This window comes from Poecilia reticulata, chromosome 13, assembly GCF_904066995.2.
Source record: "Poecilia reticulata chromosome 13, P_reticulata-male-v2, whole genome shotgun sequence".
NCBI classification, from domain to species: Eukaryota; Metazoa; Chordata; class Actinopteri; order Cyprinodontiformes; family Poeciliidae; genus Poecilia; species Poecilia reticulata.
The window spans coordinates 16,717,452-16,740,190 of NC_088842.1; the positions used below are offsets into that span (position 1 = coordinate 16,717,452).

At 38.4% G+C, this 22,739-nt stretch overlaps 1 protein-coding gene across 2 annotated transcripts in view; it reads right to left on the reverse strand.

The window, feature by feature from the left end:
• clpb (ClpB family mitochondrial disaggregase) overlaps positions 1 to 22,169 on the reverse strand; it is a 34,159-nt gene extending 11,990 nt beyond the window's left edge. Inside the window, exons 1-7 of one of the 2 annotated variants that reach the window (XM_008425468.3) lie at positions 21,545 to 22,168; positions 21,340 to 21,391; positions 17,901 to 17,987; positions 11,596 to 11,699; positions 10,464 to 10,592; positions 5,222 to 5,319; positions 2,245 to 2,359 (exon numbers count right to left, since the gene is read on the reverse strand). In XM_008425468.3, coding sequence (XP_008423690.1) covers positions 2,245 to 2,359; positions 5,222 to 5,319; positions 10,464 to 10,592; positions 11,596 to 11,699; positions 17,901 to 17,987; positions 21,340 to 21,391; positions 21,545 to 21,977 — 1,018 coding nt within the window. In that variant the 5' untranslated portion in view covers positions 21,978 to 22,168. Of the gene's footprint in view, positions 1 to 2,244; positions 2,360 to 5,221; positions 5,320 to 10,463; positions 10,593 to 11,595; positions 11,700 to 17,900; positions 17,988 to 21,339; positions 21,392 to 21,544 lie in introns of both variants that reach the window. The other variant, XM_008425469.3, reaches the window with a different exon arrangement.
• Positions 22,170 to 22,739: the final 570 nt, after the last annotated feature.

Here is a 22,739-nt window from a genome sequence, read left to right on the forward strand (position 1 = left end):
ATTTGAAACAGTATATTACCAGGTGATTCTACTACTTTTTTATTACCTAACAAATAATAAACTGGCATACTTATCAATACAGAAAAACTAACAATGCAATTTGTTGCTTTACAGTATATAGCATACATTTGAAGTTCTTATTCCAGCCCTTTCTCTCTGCTTATCTCTGCATCCCTTTCTCATTTATTGTCCTCTTATCTGGACTGTTCCCTTCTCTCCCTTTCCTGAACAATTTCCTCATCTGGAGATCTCCACTTCTCCACATGAACTCTCCCAGAGTTTGACTGATTGGTATAGCCTTTGATCAAACTGCTTGAAAACCGCTGACACAGATGCAAAGGTTCACATGATGATGCGTAACCTCTTCTTTCTTTGCTTTTCTAGAAATCCAAGTTTGTAATATGTCTGTTCTAATGCAGATACTCCCTTTTAAATACATCAGAGTTTCTAGGAAGTTTTAAAGCTTCACTTCAAAATATAGAAGACAAGAGATTATCCAATTTAAGTAAGGTCATAGCTTGCATAACTCAGGATGGAGCGGGGATTTGAACTGGCAACCCACCGGTGACAGGACGAACCCGTATATCCTCACACACTGCTCCTTATGAGCCACTTTACAAAACTGTCTGAAATTTCAAACCGGGGTAAAAGTTATTCTCCTGTTCGTTATTGCCATTGCAGTGTCTGTCCTCACAGCAGATTAATGTCTCCATCTAGTTTTGGTAATAAGTTTATTTTCTCACAAATCCAAAGAGAAAATGTACAACATCATAAAGATAAGAAATGGCTTGACTGTAAGCAGCAGAAGCATTGCAGAACATTAACTCTCACTCCCTCATCTGCAGATCAATACGCCACATGGCCTCCATGGATGTCTGCTGTAATATCAGCTCTTTACAGTCTTTGGTGTTATTGTGCTCTAACTCATCCGCCCTCCTCTTTTCTCATCACAGGACTCAGCTTCTCAGTTCATGGTCCTCCATCGGTTCCAACGTTTTGGCTTTTGGGTCATTTCAAGTTGTTTTCCATTATCCGCTTTTGTTTCTCCCATCCCGTTAACAGGATTTTACTCATTTGTCACTGATTGAAGCATGCAGATTGATGAAATAAAGGAACATTCTGCAAATCTTTCATTTAACCACTAAAGCCTTTTTATACAATATTAGAAAAATATGAAAAGATGCTAATAAACAATTCAATAGTTTTTTAAATAAGAAAATTAACGTTTTGTTGCCTAAATTGCAGAAAATGCTTGATCATTTGATAATTTATAGCAAATTATATCTTCAGTTAAAAAATGTTAAATGCTCAGCTCTTTCTGACAGATTTACCATTAATACAGTCTGATCTGCTGATTAATTTTTGGATTAACTTATTAAAACTGGGTAGTAGACATTGCTCAATAGCAGCTTTCTAAAAAGAATTTGGACCAGGTGAAGCTAAAACTATGACACTGCCGGAGTTCTGCGTCGACAAAGACAAAGAAGGTTTTTCATCTTAAATGGAAAATATATCTAAATCTAAATGTTGTACATTATTGGCTTAATTACTGCTCTAAATATGTTGTTCTTTCAGCAAATGACGATTTCTTTAGTCTGCATACTCCAGATAACCATTAAATGAGTACTACATTAGTTAATGATTATTTCAATAATCAATTAATACCAAATTAATAATTTCAGCTCTAAGACATTTAGAAGCTTCAAAGTTATAATAGGAAAAAGAAAAAAGGCTGAGTGAGAGCTGAGAGATGGATATTCATGGCAAACAGAGAGAAGAGAAAGCAAAGGGAAAGGAAAGAGAGATAAAACAGGGGTAAGCAGAAAGATAGAGGGAAAAAAGGAGGAGGGGTGTAGGGTCTGTAGTATGTATCCTCTCTTTGTAATTGTGTTAACTGGCGGCTCCAAGCCTGGCCTCTTCAGCTGTCACACACACACACACGCACACGCACACACACACACACACACACACACACACACACACACACAACACCTGTGCACAACTGATAGACAGCTCATTCATCACAATTAACCAATTACAGCCTCCGCCGGTCTGTCTGATCCCGCCTACAGCTGCACGGAAGAGAGGAGAGCAGGAGGGAAAACGGACAAGAGTACAAAACACAAACAAGGGCATCAATGCGAAGACAGCCATGTTGTAAAGTGAAGCTCCGACATGCACTTGCAGACTTTCTCTGCATGCATTCTGTAACATCCCTCTAATTGTCTCTGTTCAAGTGTGTACCTGAAGCCACGGTATTGATGGCTCCTTCCTGACCGATGATGTACTCCTTCAACCTCCTCTCCAGGGGGAACCTCCTCCTTTCCTCTGCCTCTCGACGCGCTTGCAGCTCCTTAAACTAAGCAGAGATGAAAAAGATCAGCTCACAAGAGAGTCAATGAGTCTGGAAGCAGAAGGAAATGTATGAGGGAGTATTGAGGGAAATCAAAGTGTAATAGGCTTTCAAACGGGGGCTAAAAGACTAAATAAATACTGTGCTTTTGCTGCTCAGTGCCGGTGGTGCAAGTTAGGAATGTGACTCGCTCGTCACGCGACTCTGACACGAACACCTGTTTCTCCCCGCTGCCAATTTTCTTATACGATTGACTGAGTCTCTCCTCGTCTCGGGTGTTTACATGTTTTACTGTTTATAAAATAAAAAAACTAAAAAAAACTGGGGACTTAAATGGTGTTGTTGCTCTTAAGTCATGAAAACACAATGACTGTTTTAAAATGTGTCAGATAGGAGTGGACTTTCTGCATAGTGAGACGAAATATCAAATTAAAGATATTTTTTTGGAAAGAAACACAAACAGCAAACAAGATGAGTGAAAGGTTCTTGAAACAAAATGAAAATTTCAGAACATCAAAATAAAAACTTGTTTTAAACATGAGAAATCTGAAATTGTAAGGAATGTGAATAAAGCAGTATTAGCGGTGTATTGCAGCAGACCTTTAATTTGTGATGTAAAGGAGGTGATGCATAACAAAACATGTAAGAATAAAAATGGACACTTTAGAAGTCCAAAATATTAATTCAGTATTATTGTGCCATACTCATGAGAGTTCCTACACATTTCATTAACTTCAATTCCCATACCTTTCAGACTCAGATTACATGTTTTTTTTTTCAATTATATACAGATGTATTCACAGAAGGAATTTTGCTGTTTGACTTAAATTCTTAAAAATTCAAGAAACACTGAAGAGTCACGGTGGATGATGGATACAACTTTCATTAGAATGGATAGAAAATATTTAAGCCCGAGTGATGCTGTAAAAACACACAGAAATCGCACAAAAATTATTTTTCTTCCAAAGTTTGGAAATCAAACGGGTTGTAAAACGCAAATATTCCCTCATATTTTATTAAATAAAAAGCATCTATCCCTTCATTTTATTTTATGATGTTTTAAATCACAAAGCTGCAGTGATCCGTTTTCTGAGCTCTTCATTTCATCACTCTCTTTAAAACCTTTCCTAACACAGGTCCTCCTCTACCTGTGCTTTCCCCTCCGATGCATTGTACTTCTTTAGTTTCTCCTTCTCTTTGTTTCTCACAGCCACCCCCTGACTCATTTATCCTTCTCTTTTTTTGTCTCCTTAGACTCCAGGTTTTCCCCCTGCAGTGGAGGCAAACTGTTTATTCTCTCTCTCCATCTTGCTTAGCTGCAGCCTGCTGTCAAGCTGGTGGATAACTATGGATAACTTGAGTTTTATTTAAAAAAAAAAAAAAAAAAGAGACAGGACCTACTTGCACTACTATATAATGGTGAAGCATAAATGGACATATGGAGGAACTGAGCTAAAGAAGATGAAAGCAAAAAAAATGCATTTTTCACATTGTAAAACATGATTAATAAAGAAAGTAAATCCACTTTTCCAGCAGCAGGGATCGTTTTGTGTTTAAAAAAATGTCAAAATGTGTATCCCTTTCCCTATAAAGCAATAACAAGTATTTTCTTTGCGTAAAACCTTAATTATACATTATTCTTTGCACATCAGAGCTCAACTATAACCCAGGAAGCTTTGAAAAGTATATAGAAATGTCACAGGCTTGCCTTTTATGACATGTTTTACACAAGCTTATAAACAGCCTCAAAATCTAATAACACCTATCACTTTCACCATCTCCAGAGAGCTGTTATTGTAGAGCAGAGGTTACACATAGACGAACCACAAAAACGATCATTCTGCAAAGGATGAGAACAGAAAGTAGCAAACAGTATATCTTGAAACAACAAAGAAGTCAATTGTGCAACCTTATAAAACAAATAAATGTGCAGTATGGATGTCAACATATGTGACATCAAATGTAAATATGTGTATTTGAAAATAGAGCTAAATCTGGTAAATTAACTGAAAAGCTTTACCAACAGTTAACTATCCCTTATTATGTCTCAGTTGCAATTTACACCCATTCATAATCTCTATTGTTTATGCAGCTGGTAAGGAAAATCATGGAGTTACATTCAAAGTCTCGCTCTGTAAACTCATAGAAAGCAACTGTGTGTTTGCTGCTGTTTGTCAGAGTGGTGGAAAAAGTCTCACTAAAATGACCAGACTGTACTTCCTGGTAGTTGATGGAGGTCATAAAACCTTCAGCTTTGTCTTAGACTGTGGCAAAAAAACAAAAACAAAATTGATCTGTACTATGCTACCATTTAGATCAGAATTTACTCTTGAAATTTATCTTAATTTCCACTCCTTCAAACTCTGATCTGAAAGTCAACAGATGTTTACTGTATATCTTTTTAATCCTGTTCTTATACATTCTTATATTATGTTACTTACCAATTGGAATCCGCTGAAAATGTCAATGCTTCACCAAAACTACTAAACCTAAAGATCTTAAGGCGGATACAAAAATTAATTAAAATACTTCCAACCCAAAACAACATGTCCTCACCAATGACTTAGCTCAGTTCTCAATCACAGTTCTGACCCCAGTTAACCTCTACCAGCTTTTAAAACTTAAATACTCAATAGCACCTGTCAGTCATTGACGACACAGACACAGACCTCCTGAGGAGTGTCGGCCAGTGAGCACCATGTGAAGTCACTGAGACAGATGTCCATCGAGTGAATAGACGTGAGTATTTCAGACTAGGAAAACGGACAATTGGAAGGATAAAAACTGCTTGCAAATTGTTCAGAGATTAGATGCAAACAAAATGAAATGGATCACTGTGTTTGCATGAAAGTGCAGTGTGGGTTATACCTTGCCCTCCCACTCCTGCAGAACTGTGTTGACTTCTCCCTCCTTTGCATAAGCCCGGGCCATGTGTCCCAAACTATTGGTCTGCAGCGGGTTGGCACCTGTACACGATACAATACAAATTTACAGTTGATACATTATATCAAAATCAGTAACAGTTTAGTTTCAAGTTCTAATTTAGCAGCCATTTTTCGTCCTATTAAAATAATACAGACACACTTCAGCAGGAAGCAGAGATTGTCATTCTAGTGAAGATGGTGTTAAGAGGTCAAACTGGTTTAATGATTACTGAGGCCTTCTGCAGTGAGTCGGAAGGTCCATGCAATGGCTTCTGTAGGGGTTTTCATATCTGCAACGTGTGCCAATAATTCACCTATGATCTCTCCAACCAGGCACTAGGACCCTGGACTCTTGCACCAACTAAACACACAGCAGGTTGTTTAACCTTAGCAACAAGTTCAGTAAAAGGAAATAGTAGTTAATGGAGTAAGACTATGAATGCTGAATTAGCATAATGTCACCACAGGTGCAGAGTGTGGCAGCCCTAGATAGCGATTGGTCAGGAGGTTAAGTGTCCTCTGCATTGTGCTCCATAATTTTTTTCTATTTCTTAAGGATTTTATATGTTTAAGCCACAGAAAAACACATATAACTAAAATTGAAAGGAAAAGTACATGTGGCTTACAATTATTTTTTCTAAAACGTTTGGCATGTATTTGTATTTAGCCCTTTATGAGTTCACACTTTGGAAACCACAGGTACATCTCAAATTAGAATATGACATGAAGAGAATCATTTATCATATTAAGTGTACCTTTTGAAAATAATCTTTAAGCAGATATTAAGCTTTTTAAGGAGCCCACATTTCTGTATCTAAACCACCTTTTTATTGGTTTGCTGCAATATTAAAATTTTCTGATGAATTAAATGTTTGGGTTTTCATTTGCTGCAAGCAGAAAGTCAACATAAGTGACAGCAATAAAGGCTGAACATCAACTCTGCCTTAGCAAGAGTTAGTGTTCAGAATGATATATTTATATACCAAATATATCATTGTAATATCAGTGGGTGCAAATGATTGTAGAGTAATAGTTGCCTAATGTATTTCAAATATGAACTTGTATTTTTCATGCCAATATAATGTTCAGTAAGTTGGACAGTCTCATGGCAACAGATGCTCACAGTGGTTACAAATGACATTGCTTAATATGCTAGAGGTCACAGAGTGATGGAAGCACAGATGAGAAAGGGAGGAAAGAAGAAAGCAGGCATATGCCACAACTCATATAATCTTTGCCATATATATCAATAGTATTTCTAATATCATGCAGCCCTTAGTCTTGCCACAATTTCTCAGCTGAAATTGGATTTAGACTTTGACTGGGCTATTCAAAATACTTACATGGAATGGTTTAAATCAAATAATATGGACGCTGCAAAGTCAGATTACGAAGGGTTGAATATGTTATGCACATTTTAGATTTTCTTTGCTACAAAATTTTAAAAACATTTTCCTTCTAATTGAGATAAGAAAATGTTTTGTATCGGTCCCTCACAAAAATTCTAAAAGAAATAGATTGACATTTGTTGTAATAATATGAAAAGATTTAGGGGTAAGAATACATTTACAAGCACTGGACCTTTACAAGTCACATGATCACTACACACCATAAAATCACAGCAGATAGAATCCAACTACAAAATTTAAATGTCACTAATCTTTGGCATTTGAATTATGAGAATTTTTTATAAAAATAAAAATGTTTATGTATTGACACAAACCAACTGTATGTTTGATGTAATGAAGCCTGTAGTTATCAATAAGATGATTTATGGATTAAAAATGTATATTTGTAAAATGTTTACAAAAAGAGTGTAAAAATGTTTGATGTGAAATCTGTCATTAATGAGTAGTTGGTGATGGCTGTAGATAATCAAAGGGATTTGGAAGCAATATTAAAAAAATTACAATACCCATCATCCAAAGTTACTCTTTAGCAGAGATGGGATATAATCAATGCAGGTAATGGCTGATCTTATTACTCTGAGGCCAGACTGCAGAGACTAATAATCATTGTGTTGATTATTGATAAATCCTTAAATTTCACGACCCGCTCCCAAAGCTATCGATCCTGACACCAATACACCACTAACAGCCCCCCAAACAACAAAAACATGAGGGAGCAAAGCAATAAAGCACCCCACACCACACACACACACTATGGACATAATAAATAGCATCATTTAGGGCTTTAATATCAGGCCAACCCTCTGGGCCATAGCACTTTATAACAGGATCAACACTAACACAACTCATACAAGCAGACACACATACACACACATATCCCAGCTGAACATTGCCTTTCTCTCTCTGTCACCCACACACAATCACACACATCCCTTCATTAGGAGTGCTTTAGTTATGCCTATTAGGGTTCCCTCCTCTTTCCCATTTCCTCCTCCCTCTCTTTCTCTGCAGCTGGTGGGAGAGAGCCCCTGCTGGTCTTTATGCATATGTGTTGCTCCTGTGTCTGTTTATGTGCGTCAGTGAGCATGTGTGTGTCTCTTCTGGCCTCCCACCACCTACAGAGTTACCCATTACTCAGTGCCCCTGGCCAGAGGCCTGATGTGGAGCAGGGGGAGCAGCTAGAGAGCTGCTGCAGGTAGGGTGGGGAGACTGTAGGATGTGGTGAAGCCTGAGGGTCGGCCTGGAGACTGTGATGGATGAAGATGGGAGCCAAGGTCCAGCTCAGGCCAAAAGAGCAAACCCACAGCTACAGGAGTAACGTGGGTGCACGCAAACACAGGGGAAATAACAAGCTAAAGGAAAGGCATGAACACACACAGCGCATCAAGATAAAGACAGATAAGGAGAGCAAATGACACCTAACAAAACTTTTTCAACATGATGCAAAACTAAGAAGGACGTAAGGTAAATAAAGGAAGAATAAAAAGAAAGACATTAAAGGATGCAAGATTTGTCAAAACTGTTTAACACAAATCACAAGATCATACTTTATTAAAGTCTCTTGTTTTGCATAAATTTGCAGAGGGTAACAGCAATGAGGGCGATTGAAAGCTTGCTACGTTTTTGACTGTTATTGGCCGTGATGGTGGCGCCAAGCCAGCAAAAGGCCCCCGTCGCCCGGGCAACAACCAAATCTGTCATTAATCTGATTGTCTTAAAACAAATGTCCCTGCTTTGTGAAATTTCTTACCTTTTTAATTCAAAAATGTTTCTGCAGAACATTTGATCTGGTTAGACGAAGTGATTTGTTTAAGCGCACTCGCAGATGTGGGGTTGAGATGGGAGGGACGGGGGACAGAGCTTCAGATGCACCATCAATCATAAACATAAGCAAGACATTAATACAGGCTTTTGTGTGGGTTTGAGGTGGTTAAGGGTGTTTTGTCCAAAAAGGAATGCTATTTTATTAAAGATGCAATCAGCCTAAAAAGAAACAACTGTAAGTCGTCTCCAAGCTAAAAAAAAAAAAAAAGAAGAGAAAACAATCACAGAATGTATGAATATATATGTATGGTAACTGAATGGAAGTGTAAGTGTACAAACATACATGGTATATGTAATATAATATCATGTAAAAACACTTCCTGCAGTTGTGGAGATATCCCAAGGGCACGTTCTGTGTTCACAGTGCAACAAGGCCTAGCTTGTTTAAGAACAGCTCAGCTGCAAGCAGAGCAAGATACGTTGCCCCAGGGTGTGTGTGCATGTGTGGGTGTGTGTGTATGCTGGTGGAGCTGAGTCAACGACAGGTGTAAAGGGGGCTGGGAAAGATGAACAAATTATGCATTCTAGATGAGTTTTGCAAACCTTTTTATATCAATTATAGTAACTTATTCAATTGATAAAAGGAGTGAGGTTCTATTTTATCTCTCTCCGTTGTTTCAGTTATTTCTGTGACCATGGAAGCCATTCTCATTAATATCACTTATAAGTGTTTTTAAAACACAAGAACCATTTCAGACAAGAGGACAAAATGAAAAAAATTGTTTCAGTTATTTAAAGCTGATCCCAACAGTTCAGGAAAAAGCTGCTTTTTGACGTTTATTCCCAAGAAAGACGATGTCTTTTTCTCGAACAGAACATCTTGATTCAAATTTCTTAGTTAATTAAATAAATAAGAATTGTCCAGTATTTCAATTCCCAATCACATTATCCATAAACAGAAGATATAATGGGAACTGTAATAATATTGGGTGCACTAAATTGGTACATTTAAATTAAAAACAGCAGCACTAATTGGCCAGCCTAATAACAACAAAAAGCATAATTAAAAGAGAAAAAGCATTTTTATGATTTCATTTTTTGTTTTACAAAAAGAAAATCAGAAAGTGACATGTACGGTTGTTCAGTGTTCTGACTTAATGATTTGCAAAAGTATCTTTTGCTCCAATTACTGCTTTAAGTCTTCTTGAGTCGTCTCAACTAGCTTTGCACAGTAGTATGTCCTGAACCTGGTCGTCAAGGCACACACACTGGCCTGCATGCTTTATATGTTTCCTTGCTTTAACATGCCTGTTTCAGATGATTGCAGTTCACTAAAAAGTTATTAATCACCCATCAATTAAACTCAGGTGTTGGAAAACACCGATCTACAGAGCACTACTGTTTCCAATTCCTCTTTTCAAAATGTATCAAGTTCAGTCAGAATTGACAGAAGAGATCTATGAACTGAAGTTTTAATAGTCTTGCCAAAAATCCTCCTAGGTTTAGACCTGGCCCATTCTAACACAATGATTTAATATGATCTATGCCAGTGTTTCTCAATCCTGGTACTCGGAGCCGATTCGTCACATCACCACCTCCTCAGCATGCCATCAGGTGCTGTAGAAACCATTCATTTATTTAAGTCAGGCAAAAGCAAAACACCTAAAACATACTCCGATTCCTGATGCAAGTCTTTTGACGTCACCAACAACTTTTCTTTCAGGATTGATCATCTCCTGAAGAAGGCGCTCCTAATGGAAACCATGCCCACAACATGATGCTGCCACCACTATGCTTTCAGGAGCAGATGGCGTGTTCAATCTTTTACGTTTTCCACCAAACAGAGGATTCTGTATGTAGAGATAAAGTTCGAATTTTGGCTGAACTGACCAGGGAACTGTATACCGAAATCTTCAATACTTTGACTTTCTGGGATCCTCATAACTCTGAGGTCCTCCTTGGTCTCCAGGTTAGAATCTAATAGGTTTTCTGAGGTTGAGAGTATCAACCTACCAGCCTCCAGCAGCATGCGGACAGCGAGTGGGTCATCAGCCAGTGTGGCGTAGTGAAGCGCGGTGCATCCACGGAAACCAGCCCTGCTGCTGAGCCTGCTGCTGAATTCATCCTCTCTGGATACCAGCACTATATAAATATAGAGACAGAAGGGATAATGAACCAGAATCTAGAAGATCTTTCTTCATCTAGCAATTTCCACCCCCCCCAAATTTTATCTCCACTGTCTAACACCATAGTATAGTCCAGGTTATGTATTAGGAGATTTCTTTCTCTGTTCTTTGTAATAATGGAGATGCTTTATCACTCTGTCCTTAGTTGTGTTTCATAAAAACATTCATCTTTTGCCACTATTCTATCATCCATTTTTATTTTCTCTGCCTCTTTCCTCTCCTCTTGTGTCCATCAAAATATTTTATCACCTTCCCCTCCCTCCATCCTTATAACTTTGCCTCATCCATTTCCAGAGTTCCTCTCCACTCCTTGTATCTTTCTCCCACCCCATTCCCTGCAACCCCCTAAACATCCACATCTTCCTACTCCTCCATCTTTAACCTTCTTTTCATCCTTATTCTTTCAGTGCCTTCCTCTCTCCCTCTTTCCTTGCTTCATCAGTCTTCCCCATCCTCTCTGATAGTCTCCTTCTGCAGTGTGTGCATGTGTGCGTGAAACACAGGGTGGGATAATCATGGCTAACCCAATAAAGCGTCGCACAGACCCCCCTAGCCCATCCATCAGTGAGCGTCTGGGAAACGCTTCCCCACGCTACGCCGGCCCCACGTGGACCCAAACCTGACAGCCATATAAATGTCTGCAATATACATATCCCGTATAAATATGTCTGCAGAAACCCAACACAGACTGGATGGTGGGGGGTAAAGTGTCGCTGCATATGTGTGTGCACCCTCATGCATGCATTTGTGTGAGTAACTGAGTAGCTTGGAACAAAAACAAATAAAAAATACATTAGTTGTCACCGAATATATAAAATAAATAATACAGAAGGAATCGAACATGTGCATAAATGTAAATTCTTATGCAAATTATTACGTCTCATAATATCTGCAGGTTAGCGTGTGTAATAAAAACAACGCGCACACACAAACAGAAGGCAGCTGTGAAGTTTTGCTACCTTCCAGAGAGTGGATGCCTTTCTCCCTTGAGGTGTCATAAACGTTGTTGAAGTCGTCTCCGGCATTCGGGTCGGCTCCGGCTTCAAGAAGAGTTTTCACCGCACTGAAAAAAAATTGAAGAAAAGACACATTTCTTTTCTGCTTCCTAATTTCTGAATGCAGAGATTTTGTTTTAGGCTCAGGACACAAAGACATAATTTCAAGAAAGCAAGACTGCTCTACTTGGAAGACGTAAAAACCTTATGTAATATCAAATCAGTCACTAACCATTCACTAAACAGGTTTGACCATTTAAAGAAATTGCATGTTGTAAATTTTGGATGCTCATGGATATTTGTTTTTCTTGGCTGTTTCAGTTTGGACAGACCTATCTAAATGTTTCCCTAAAGAGACCCATTGGAAGTCAGGCTTGTTTATCCCCTCCTGATCATCGTTACTTTCATTTCTCTAAACTACATTTAGACATCAAGAGGCATCTCCTTGAAGATTTCTGTTCACTTTTCATTTTTTAGTCACATTTGGAAGTTTGTTTTTTCAATCCTTTTTCAACAAAATTGTTCGAGCTGTGTTGCTTCCTCTACCTGATTGTTCAATTGAGTAAGAATGAAGCAAAAAGCCTTGTATCTCCTCGTCTAAACTAAATATAAAGATGGAAAAAAAACAAAAAAAAACTGGCAACAAATTAACGAGAATCCCATATTAGACCTAAAGGTACTTCTTAGCAGCCTTATTCTGACCAGCAGCCACTTAACTTTTAAACACTGAGACACTTTAGTGTCGTAATATGTTCAACTCTAAGTTTTTAAAATCGTGCTAAATCAGAATCCACAGCAGCACTTTCAACTAAAATTCAACAATTAATGGGTTGAATTCATTATAGAGTTTTATGTTGGGGTAATTTTTCTGTGACTTTGAGTAAACACAGTTTTAAATGTTTTTTTCTATATTCTTATCTTACAACACATTCATAAACAATGTGGCTTCTTTTCCATGTTTTCTGAGGAAAGTCAGATGGAATACCAGACTTCTCATCTTTTTCATTGTGACCTTTTCTTCCTCAGATATCAAAACACAGAAACATGCAAATGCTCAGTTTGTCAAACTGACCGTAACACTTTCGCCTGATTCGGTTCCATGTATTCTATCTCATTATGGTGGATTCACCCCAATGCCTACATCCTCTTTTTTTCTTCTTCAGTTCACAGTTGTATGTCTTGTAACACATACATATGTACAGAGAGAGGGGGCAAGGGTCGGGCCCATTTCCGGCACTGATGGGGGCCCGTGTGATGAGGTGGGAATGTGTGTGTAGTAGCCCTTCACTGGAGCGGACCGCCTTTTAAAGCAAACAACCACCTCAGCAACACCACTGACTGTGACCTAGCGGATATTTCAGGTACCATCTCTCCATCTAAGCTCACTTTTATTCTTTACCATGAACGTGGGCATTGGCTTTGACCCTGAGACACACATATTTACGCATGAGCACACAAAAACAAAAATATTCTCAATGTGTGCTGTCAGGGTTCACAGCATGAGTGGGGTGGTGGCTAAAAACATCACCCCTGAATGTGTGTTGCTGCAGCCATGATTGTGTAAAGCTGCAGCTTCCTACACACAACTCAAATTTGTTAGGTGTTAATATAAAATGTGACTATTCTACTACAGTAAGACTTTGAATATAGAAAATGTAAAGAACAAAGCAAGAAAGGAAGGAAGAACAGACAAATGGATGGATGATTTACATAATAATTGACACTAAAGTTTTGACTAAGACCAAATAACAAACCTTAAAATGTAATTCAACTTTGGACATGTTTATGAATACGGCCTTGGGGTTCTTCTGCAAAGTCGTGCAGAATTTATTTAGACCATATAACAAAAAAAAGTAGATGCTTAATAATAAGAGATGACCCTAAACCTAATTGTGTGACTTTTATACCATATGGATTTTTATTTATCATTTTATTAAGTTCTATATTTAAAATATCTATCAAATATTATTTTTAAAAACTTAGGCCTAAACCCATGTAAATTTTAGTATTTCTCTCTAATCAACCAGTCTACAACACCTCTTTAAATTATGATGCCATTGAAATTTAGGTTTATAATGACTTTAAATACACAAGCATTCTGAAAGAATTATCTGCTTGCAAGCTTAATCTTTTACATTTTTTATTTTTCATAAAATCCAGATCATGGGTACTTCTGGTTATTTGTAATAAAATAGAAGAACAAATGAAACAGGCAGGGTAATAAGGGGGTGAACCTTTTGGACAGGTCTTTGTGTTTGACTTGGCTAAAGGCTTATAAAAATCATCAGGGGTCTCCTTTTGTTACTGTATCAATGTTGCTTGGGGTGGGGATGGGGAGAATGACCTACAGAGGGCGTCTCTCTCATCCTTGCAAGCACTTCTACAAACACATGGAAGACGCCTTTTGAAACAATTTCAAACTAAGTTTGGTCACACCAGGGTGGGCAGGGCTGTGTGAAGAGAGGAGATGGTCTGAAAAGGTTTAATGGTATAAGAAAGGTAAACACAGGGGAAGATAAAGAGAGGAAAACCCCGGAGAAGGATGAGGAAGGGATAAAAGGAAGAAAACAATGCTAAAGAGAAAAAAGGGATGGAGATTTAATTAAGCAGGACAGTACTAAAACTAATAAGCTTTTAAAAGCAGTTTATAGTTTTACTAATCAACTGATGATCAAGTGTCTAAGTTTATTTCAGACAGTCAGGAGAGGACTTACAGCTCTAATTTGAGCCCAAACTAAAGACATGAAAAGGTTAATTAGGTTTAACTGCAATGTTAAAAGGACAGAACCTCATATAAAAGGTAAATTATCTACCAACCTTAGTCTTTTAAATGTTATGTTTGATTTAGCAGTGCAGTCAAAGCCAATGTAAGAATCAGTATTTTATTAGCCTCTTGTGTACACAAGGCTGTTCAATAAAATGTCCATGTTTGCCAAAGCTTAGCAAATCACTTATTTTGTGTTTGTGCTTTTATTTTTTTCATTATGTTGGAAAGAAACGAAAGATGGATCGCTCACGCGTTGCAGTAGCACTGCTAGTTGTGGTCCACAACTACTACTAGTTGTGGTCCATTGTGATGATTCATTGTTACTCAAAAATCAAGAAGTTAGAGTAAAGTCCAGTTGCGCCTTCTGTTCTCTCCCTGAGCTCTGCGGCCAGGTGAGAGGCAGCCAGACACGAGGGCTGGTGTTTGTGTTTTATCCAGCCCTGGAGGGAAGACGGGAAACAAAGACTTCCGCCTTCCTTGTTCTATAACCAGACACCGGAGCTGAACTGACCATCCATGTCTCAAACCACCTGGACCAGAAGATGGACCTCACTTGACCCCGCCCTCACCTAATTCGTATCTGGGGTCAGAGAGACGTAAACTGTTTCTCTGCACTTGATTAGTATTTGTTACTAAATTTCAGCAAACAGCGAAGCACATCCAGACATTCACAGCATCACATCAGGCAGATAGTTGACTAAATCCGAGTATGTTTTTCTGTAAATTACAGGCAGAATTAGTCAAACACATTGCTTGTTTTAAAAATTGTAAAACCTATAAGAATTCAAGAAGACGCAACTTTTCTTCTAAAATCAGTTAAGAAAAATTGAGCTTTAAATAAAACAATTCCAATAGCCCTATCTGCTTAATATGACATTAGTATAATTTCCGAACAATCTTAAGTCATAACCCCTTAAATAGTGCAGCGTTATGTGCCTTTAAAAGTTGGGTACTAGTAGACACGTCTGAAATTATGTTCAAAATATGGTATATGATTATGTGACAAAGCCAGACATTTCCCCAAAAGCTTAAGTTTTATAGAGACCAAAACCTAGTCCCAAAACTATAATCCCTCTCTATTCTCACAAGCCCACTCATACACTCATTCCCCTACTCCTCTGCTTCGTTTCTGTCCCACTCCCACCCAGCCAGTCACTCGGCCGGCAGTTTGGAATGGTCAACAGGCGTTACACTTGGCTAAACCCTTATTGTGCACGTGAATGTAGTGAGGGAGGGATGGAGGAAGAGAAAGGAAGATGGAGATGTGTATTGTGTGTTAAAGAGTGCAAACAGAGGTTCAGGCCATACGCCTCCCCGATTTAATTCTACATCAAAGCTAAGCAAACACACACACCCCCCACAGCCGATGTCTTACCCTTAACTCCTCCATAACTCCCTCCAAAAGCCACGCCCAAACCCTTGGATACAAGTAAGGCTGCATTTTGGATACTACCCACTCCAACATTTTAACTAGGAGAGTTAAGTGGTGAAATTCTGGAAATATTTAGCTCCAAAAACCACTTTGAGTCCAGAAAAACAACAACATTACAAGTGAAGAACAGAGTAACTCAAGAATGCGATAAAAACTGACATTCTGGCTACAGGCAAGATCTTGTTCATGACTAATGTTTCTTGTGTTTTCACTTAACAGCTGCAAATAAAGTTGTGTGTGGCTGAGTAATAGGCAGTTGGCCTGTAAGATATTTGGTATAACCTCCCCTTGTTTCCTTGCTTATGTGTGGCTGTTATGTGAGTGCACATAAAGTGTGCGTGGGTGTCTGTGCGTTCGATATGAGTGATGCGTGAGGACCAATGTTCTGTCTTCCCTGCAGCAGTGACGGCACACTGGGGGGTTGGAGGACTGGATTAAACACAGAGGAGTGTCTGTCTTGCTGAGTTATAGCGCTCATAACACAAACACACACGCAAACACACAACCTGCAGTGACACACAGACATTGGGTGGAGAGACGCAGACAATCAAATTTGTATCCAAAAACATTTGACACACCAAGAGTCACGTCATTAAACACAAAGTGACACACAATCAATATGTTATCCAGATACAATCAGCCAGCACAAGAGATCTGAATACCGGGCACAAACACATTTTTCACCTCAAAATTCCGTCTTCTCTAGAATCAAAGGAGAGGTGGATGGGTGGAGGGATGGATGATGTACAAACTTATGAATGGGCAGACAGATAGATGTTGCAGCAGGACAGGAAACAAAGTCTGGGACTTTTATGTGTTAATTTTGATTATTTACTTTGTTTAATTTTTTTTTAAACTCATTTGCATTTTCTCTCTTTTTTGTACAAAGTTTCCATGCATCTGCTTGTATCTGGTAAAGGCATTAATCTGACGCATAGACATAAGTGGTATCCACAAAAAACAGCAATGGATGACAAAATTGCTTATTTTTGCAAATGTAGTTCTTTTTCTGCCAATTTTTGCTTTAAAAGACAATCTGATGGGATGTTGGAGAGAAGGCTATTGTTGTACGCAGAAAAGAGGTGGCCTATTACCAAAAGCTATTCAAGCCTAAAATACCATCTTAATGCAAAACATGTAGACCCCCCCTAAAACTAATGTCAAGGACCACAGTCTACATTTCTAATGTATTTTTTTCAAAGAAGCTCTATAAATGATCTGGGGTTCCTGAAACACTTGAAAACTGAATGTTTTTAATAGCATTTTGCATCAATCTGATGGTCAATTAACTAAATAACAGAAAAAGTATTTATGAGCTCATATATCTATTTATTCAATAATTTAACAACAAAAGGAATTTTTGAATGGAAAATGTTCCTCAGTATACAGTTTCGATTACAAACCCCGCAATTAACTCGACTAAAATGTTTATCAAATCCCACTGCTACATATGTTTATTTTTTAAATATGTGCTTCCACTTATAACAGCCAAAGCGTGTCTTCTGATTAGTTATTTTAAATATGTTAGAAACCATGAAAAATGTTTTGTTTCAGATGTTTCTGAATCTCAAATCAAGGACAATAAAACTAGTTACTATTGTCCATCAAAGCAAGTCCCTTTGCAGCTATTTTCATATTCAGATTTCACATAATGCTTCTCTCTCATGGAGACCCTTTAACCAGTAAAGTGACCTCAGAGTCCTGATGGAGCAAAGAACGAAAGAAAGAAAGGCTGGTTAAATTGGATTTGGCCCGGCCTTAACCTCAGCCCCTCTCTGTGTTATGTGTCTTCTGTGGGCCAGGAGGCTAATTTAATTTGCAGGGGAGCAGGATGGGGGTATGGGTAAATGCCGTCTGTCAGTCTGGAAGTTGCACTTTGCACTCCTGAAGATGTAACAGTAAGAACTGCAGCAGAAACACGGATGACATATGTTCGCACTGTAACCAACACTGGCAGCTGTCTTACTCTAAACCAGTACATCACTCTTACGTGTGCAAACAAAAGGAGGCGAGTCAGAAGTTTAAACGGAACTTATTCAGGAGCTTAAGATGGCAGAAACAGTCACTGACCTGTGCTGTCTGTTCATTGCAGCCACCATGAGAGCGGTCCATCCCAGCCGGTGACGATGATTTGGATCCACCCCTTCTTTTATTAGCCTGAGGGGAAAAAAACAAAGTTTTATTTTACAGTCATATTATCCATGACAGAAGATTGCAGATGGGAGTAGACACAGCAAAACACAACACAAACTCTTCCAATTTTAACACGTACTAAAATATTTAAAGAGAAAAATATAAAAATAAGAATAAAGTTAGACGAAATGCTTGAGTATTGTAATAAAGACACTCTTGTCCCAGTTTTGACGAGTTAATATATCTATGACCAGACCAGGTGTGTGTGTTTGGGGGTGGTTTAGCCTCAGGGTACACCATCAGGTGCTGCGGTGCCACTGTCCCCCTGGATGTGACTGTGTAAGGAATCCTTCTGTCTCGTCTCGTGCAGATCAGACAGGCAGTGTCGGTGTTTACAGTCAACACGGTGGCCTCTTTCTGGTCTGCACTCAGCTCCGATTCGCTCTGGCTCCGTTTTCACTGTCTGTTCTGCATGAGGTAGCAGGGTTAGGATATAGATCTAATGGTTGATGCTGCAGCTGCAGATTGGCTCCAGCCAAAATGCACAGATCTTAAAAGTTAAAGGCGGGGCCAGGATAGTAGCTAAAACAATTTAATCTCACTGAAAAAGGAATACGGCACTGGACCAAAATCTACTTTAGATAAATTGGACTTCTTGAAGCCTAATTGGTATTACTATGCACAACTGTAGCTCAGTGGTAGAGTGGTTGTCTTGCAATTGGAAGGTTGTAAACTTGATTCCAGCTTTCTGCTCTCATGTATTGATGCATCACTAGGTAACCCACTTAATCCTAGGTTGCCTACCAGTCGGTGTATAAATGTGTGCATGTTCGTTAGTGTGACAGTCACTGTAGTGTAAATCACTGAGTCGAAAGTACGACTGGTAAAGGCTCTATATAAATTCAATCCATTTACCATTTTATTTTCCCATATTTCAGTAATTGTACTTTGTGATCCAATTGAAATCTACATTAAATATCAATAAATACGATCTCACTAAAAATATACCAAGTCAAACTGAAGTATACTTCACTCTATATGGGTGTCAAACAGCAGGCCTATCGGCCCAGTGTCCTCCACCTTTTAGATGTGTGTCTAGTTCAACACACCTGAATCAAATGGTTGAATTACCTCCTCTGCATACAGTCAAACTCTTTAGTTCTACTAATGACCTCATTAATCCACTCAGGTGTGTTGAAGCCGAGACATTTAAGAGTTACAGCACACCGGCCCTCAAGGACTGGATTTTGACACCAATGATGAAAAGGTTTCCATCTATTTTTTCAGATCAAAATTCCAAACTTTCTCAAAGTCAAATTTCTAGTAATCAGGCCTATTTAAGCCTACTTTACCATAAAAGTATGCTAACATTACTGTGAAGATAAAGAGTGGATGTATGGAGGCACAGATGGATGGACATATGGACTTTATCCATATTCATCCAGATCTGGAAAATACTCAAATTCAATACTTTTCCGGACTGTACAGGATCATCTTCCATTAAATGTTGCATCGAGTTAAGCTACTGCTGAAGAATCATGTTGCATGTGTCTTACCAGAACCTACCTTTTAGTCCTGTAACTACGCAGTCCAAATAGAGGCAATAATTCCAAGAGTAAACAAACATCAAAATATATGTAATAGGGAATATGTTTTTCCATCAGCACAAATTGTATTTAAAATGTATGCAAAATATATTTTTGTAACTATGGAGTTGAGTAAGTTAAGGAACAAACCTTTATTCAGTGATGAATTTTTAAAAGCCTTTAAAAAAGGAGACCTCGATTTGAAAGAGTGCCTCTCAGTAGACACACCCTGACACTCCGCCACTTCTGATAACTCAACCAAAGCACTTAACACATCTGTGACCTGCTGAATGGCTGACTCCCTGCACTCTCACCTACACCATCTGCCACATGTGGACAGGTAACCCAAGCCTGAAAGTGGAGACACACATTATGCACACACTCAGATACGGGGATTTAAATACCAACCAGAATCAGAACACATACAGCCAGCTCTAAAATAAACATTTATAGTATCCTTATATGAATATCATGCATAAATGAATAAATGATGGAAAATCAGATTAACATGACCAGCAAATTTAAAACGTGCATCAGTTATCATTTTTGGTATATGTATCTTACAATTGGTATTTTAAAGTAATTTTCTGCTAAATAAACTATCATCAATAGAAATCTGACTAAGATCTATAAAAATGTTGTCATCCTTTTCACAAAAGTAAGAGGAAAAAACCCTAAAGTTTGAGATCCATCCTAAGAACATTTTCTGCAGAAACAGATGGTCCTACTCTGCCACCTGGTGGTTTGTAATAGCTCTACAACTGAAGAACAGTTTAGAATCGGCTTTCACAACAGTAGATGATCCTGACTGTTCTGGAAACTGTCCACACAGCATTTTATTTGTGACCATACAGGCTGAATGTGACAAACACATTGCGCTGCACTGTAAAGATCACATCCAATGAACATGCTCAGAACTCAAAAAGGGAAAGTGAAATTATATGTTTGAAATTCCTGGTGAAATTAAAATCACTTTCCCATCAAAAGAAAATGTTGCAAAGCAATTATGTCTTATTGATTATGTTTTCCCTCCAAAAAAGAAAAAGTAAGGAAGCAAATGCTATTTATTTATGTCAAACCTTTGAATGTAAAACTGACAAAACAGTTTTATTAATGAGTTTGATGTACAAAGAACATGAACAGAGGTTTGAGAAAGCTATTCAGAACACAAAAAAAGTATTACGACACAGCTGCAATAGAAGATATCACTCAACAATCTTAAAAGATTGTGTAATTGAGGCAAAAAAACAAAACTCAAAGAATGGGAGAAATCATATATTTTTAAACAAATCTGTTAGTTCAGGTTGTAAATTTGAGGTGAAAAAAAAAATCTGAATTACCACCTATACACAAGTGATATTAGTAATGGCTCAAGATTACTGTAATTTTACAAAGTTACACCAAACAATTATCTATTTATTATTAATAGTAATAGTTTCCAAATCAACATTTATGATTTTACAGCTATTTTTATACCAATAGCTGAAATACAGCTCATCATTTATTTTGTTGAAATAAAACATCCCGTGAAGCATCCAAGTGATTGCGTGAGTGTAGTTTTCAGTGGTTGTATGACGCTGTCACAAAGACCTTTTCCAAGATGTAAACTATAACAAGAGACTTTACGAAACACTAATTTAAGAAAGACAAATAAATGGAAAATTCTCTCAATATTTTCTAAGATTCTGACACAAATTTGTATATTTTGCTACCAGTAGCTGAAATAATGCCAATGACTTATTAATGTACAATAAAGCAGGTGAGTGTTTGTGTGTGAACTTGTGCTGTACCTGGACACATCCTGTGCATTATTGGTTCTTGCTGCCTCAAGAAGAGAATCATCTGGTCATTTCAAACGCACAAGAATAACATTAGTACACAGTAGAGAGTGTGTATGACCAGTTATTGCAGTTAATTGTATTTCTACAATATTTGTAAACTTTTCAGTGTACTTATGTGCAGTATTGAGAACACGACAACTTAACGCGTGTGTACCTTTGTTATCGGAGTCTTTCCTGAGGCAGAAGGCCACTGCTGCGGCTGACAGCACACCAGCTGAGGCCAGTCCTGCTCGGCTGGCACCCCCACCGCTCTGCCTGCTGTCCTCCCAATACTGGTTATTTTGGCGCCCTCTACTGGCCAAAGCCGCCCAGGAGCTACGGCGGTTCTCCAGGTTTGACAGCCATCTTGGGGCGAGGTGGTGGTACTGCACCGATGGGTTCACGCTGGTAACAGCAGTCTCTTCAGACAAAATCCCCCTCCTGGATACACGGGACGTGGATACGATAGGGTTTCGGTTGGTCTCCGCCTGTGTTTCGCGGAAACATTGGCCTGTGGCTCCACTGGCGCTGGTCTGGAGCACGCGACCGCACGGTGACAGGCTGCGCGACCTTCGCGTCAGCAGCCTGGTAGGAACGGATGATAACATGGCGATAAACTCACCCAAAAATTATGAGGTAGATGAAACCCTCAGTGAGAGAGCGACCCGTAATTAGTTTGACACTCTAAGTGGAAAAACGCCGCGTTGGTTCAGGTGTAGCTGCCACCGTTCTTCTGCTTACAGTCAGGTAGTAAGCCGAAAATAGCCGTTTCACCTCATCCTATTCTTTACGTCACTGGATGTTGTGCATTCTGGGAAATGTAGTTCTCCTACAAAAGTAGCAAAGCGGTGGTTATAATAAAATGTTACCTTACGGAGCCCTGCTTAGTCTCTGAACATTTTTTTATGTTTTGGTTTTGCCTAGTGGACTATCCATTTTGGAGGGGGATTTTTTTTTAGGCCTGAATAAATCTGAATTACATTAATGGGATGGAAAAATAATCAACTGTGTGTGTTAATGACTTTTTAATAGCTAAAACTGCATTTAGAGTTTAGTATTTCGAACATTCATTCATCTTTGTTATGTATGGGCAAGTTTTAAATTAATGTTACTCATTAAAATAATAATAATAATAAAAATACGTTCCTATATTCTATGGAATCTTTAAAACTGTATATTCTTTGACCTAAAGAGACAGATGGAACAGAGACATGTTTGTTTTGATTTCCAAGGACTCACTTCAATTACCTTATGCGATTGCTGCTTTTTTTTAAAAACTGAAATGAACAGTTTTGTATTACAGTGCAGTGAACATTGAGTTCGAACACCACCAGATGGCGGCAAATTACAATTGTTAAGGTGCATCTCTG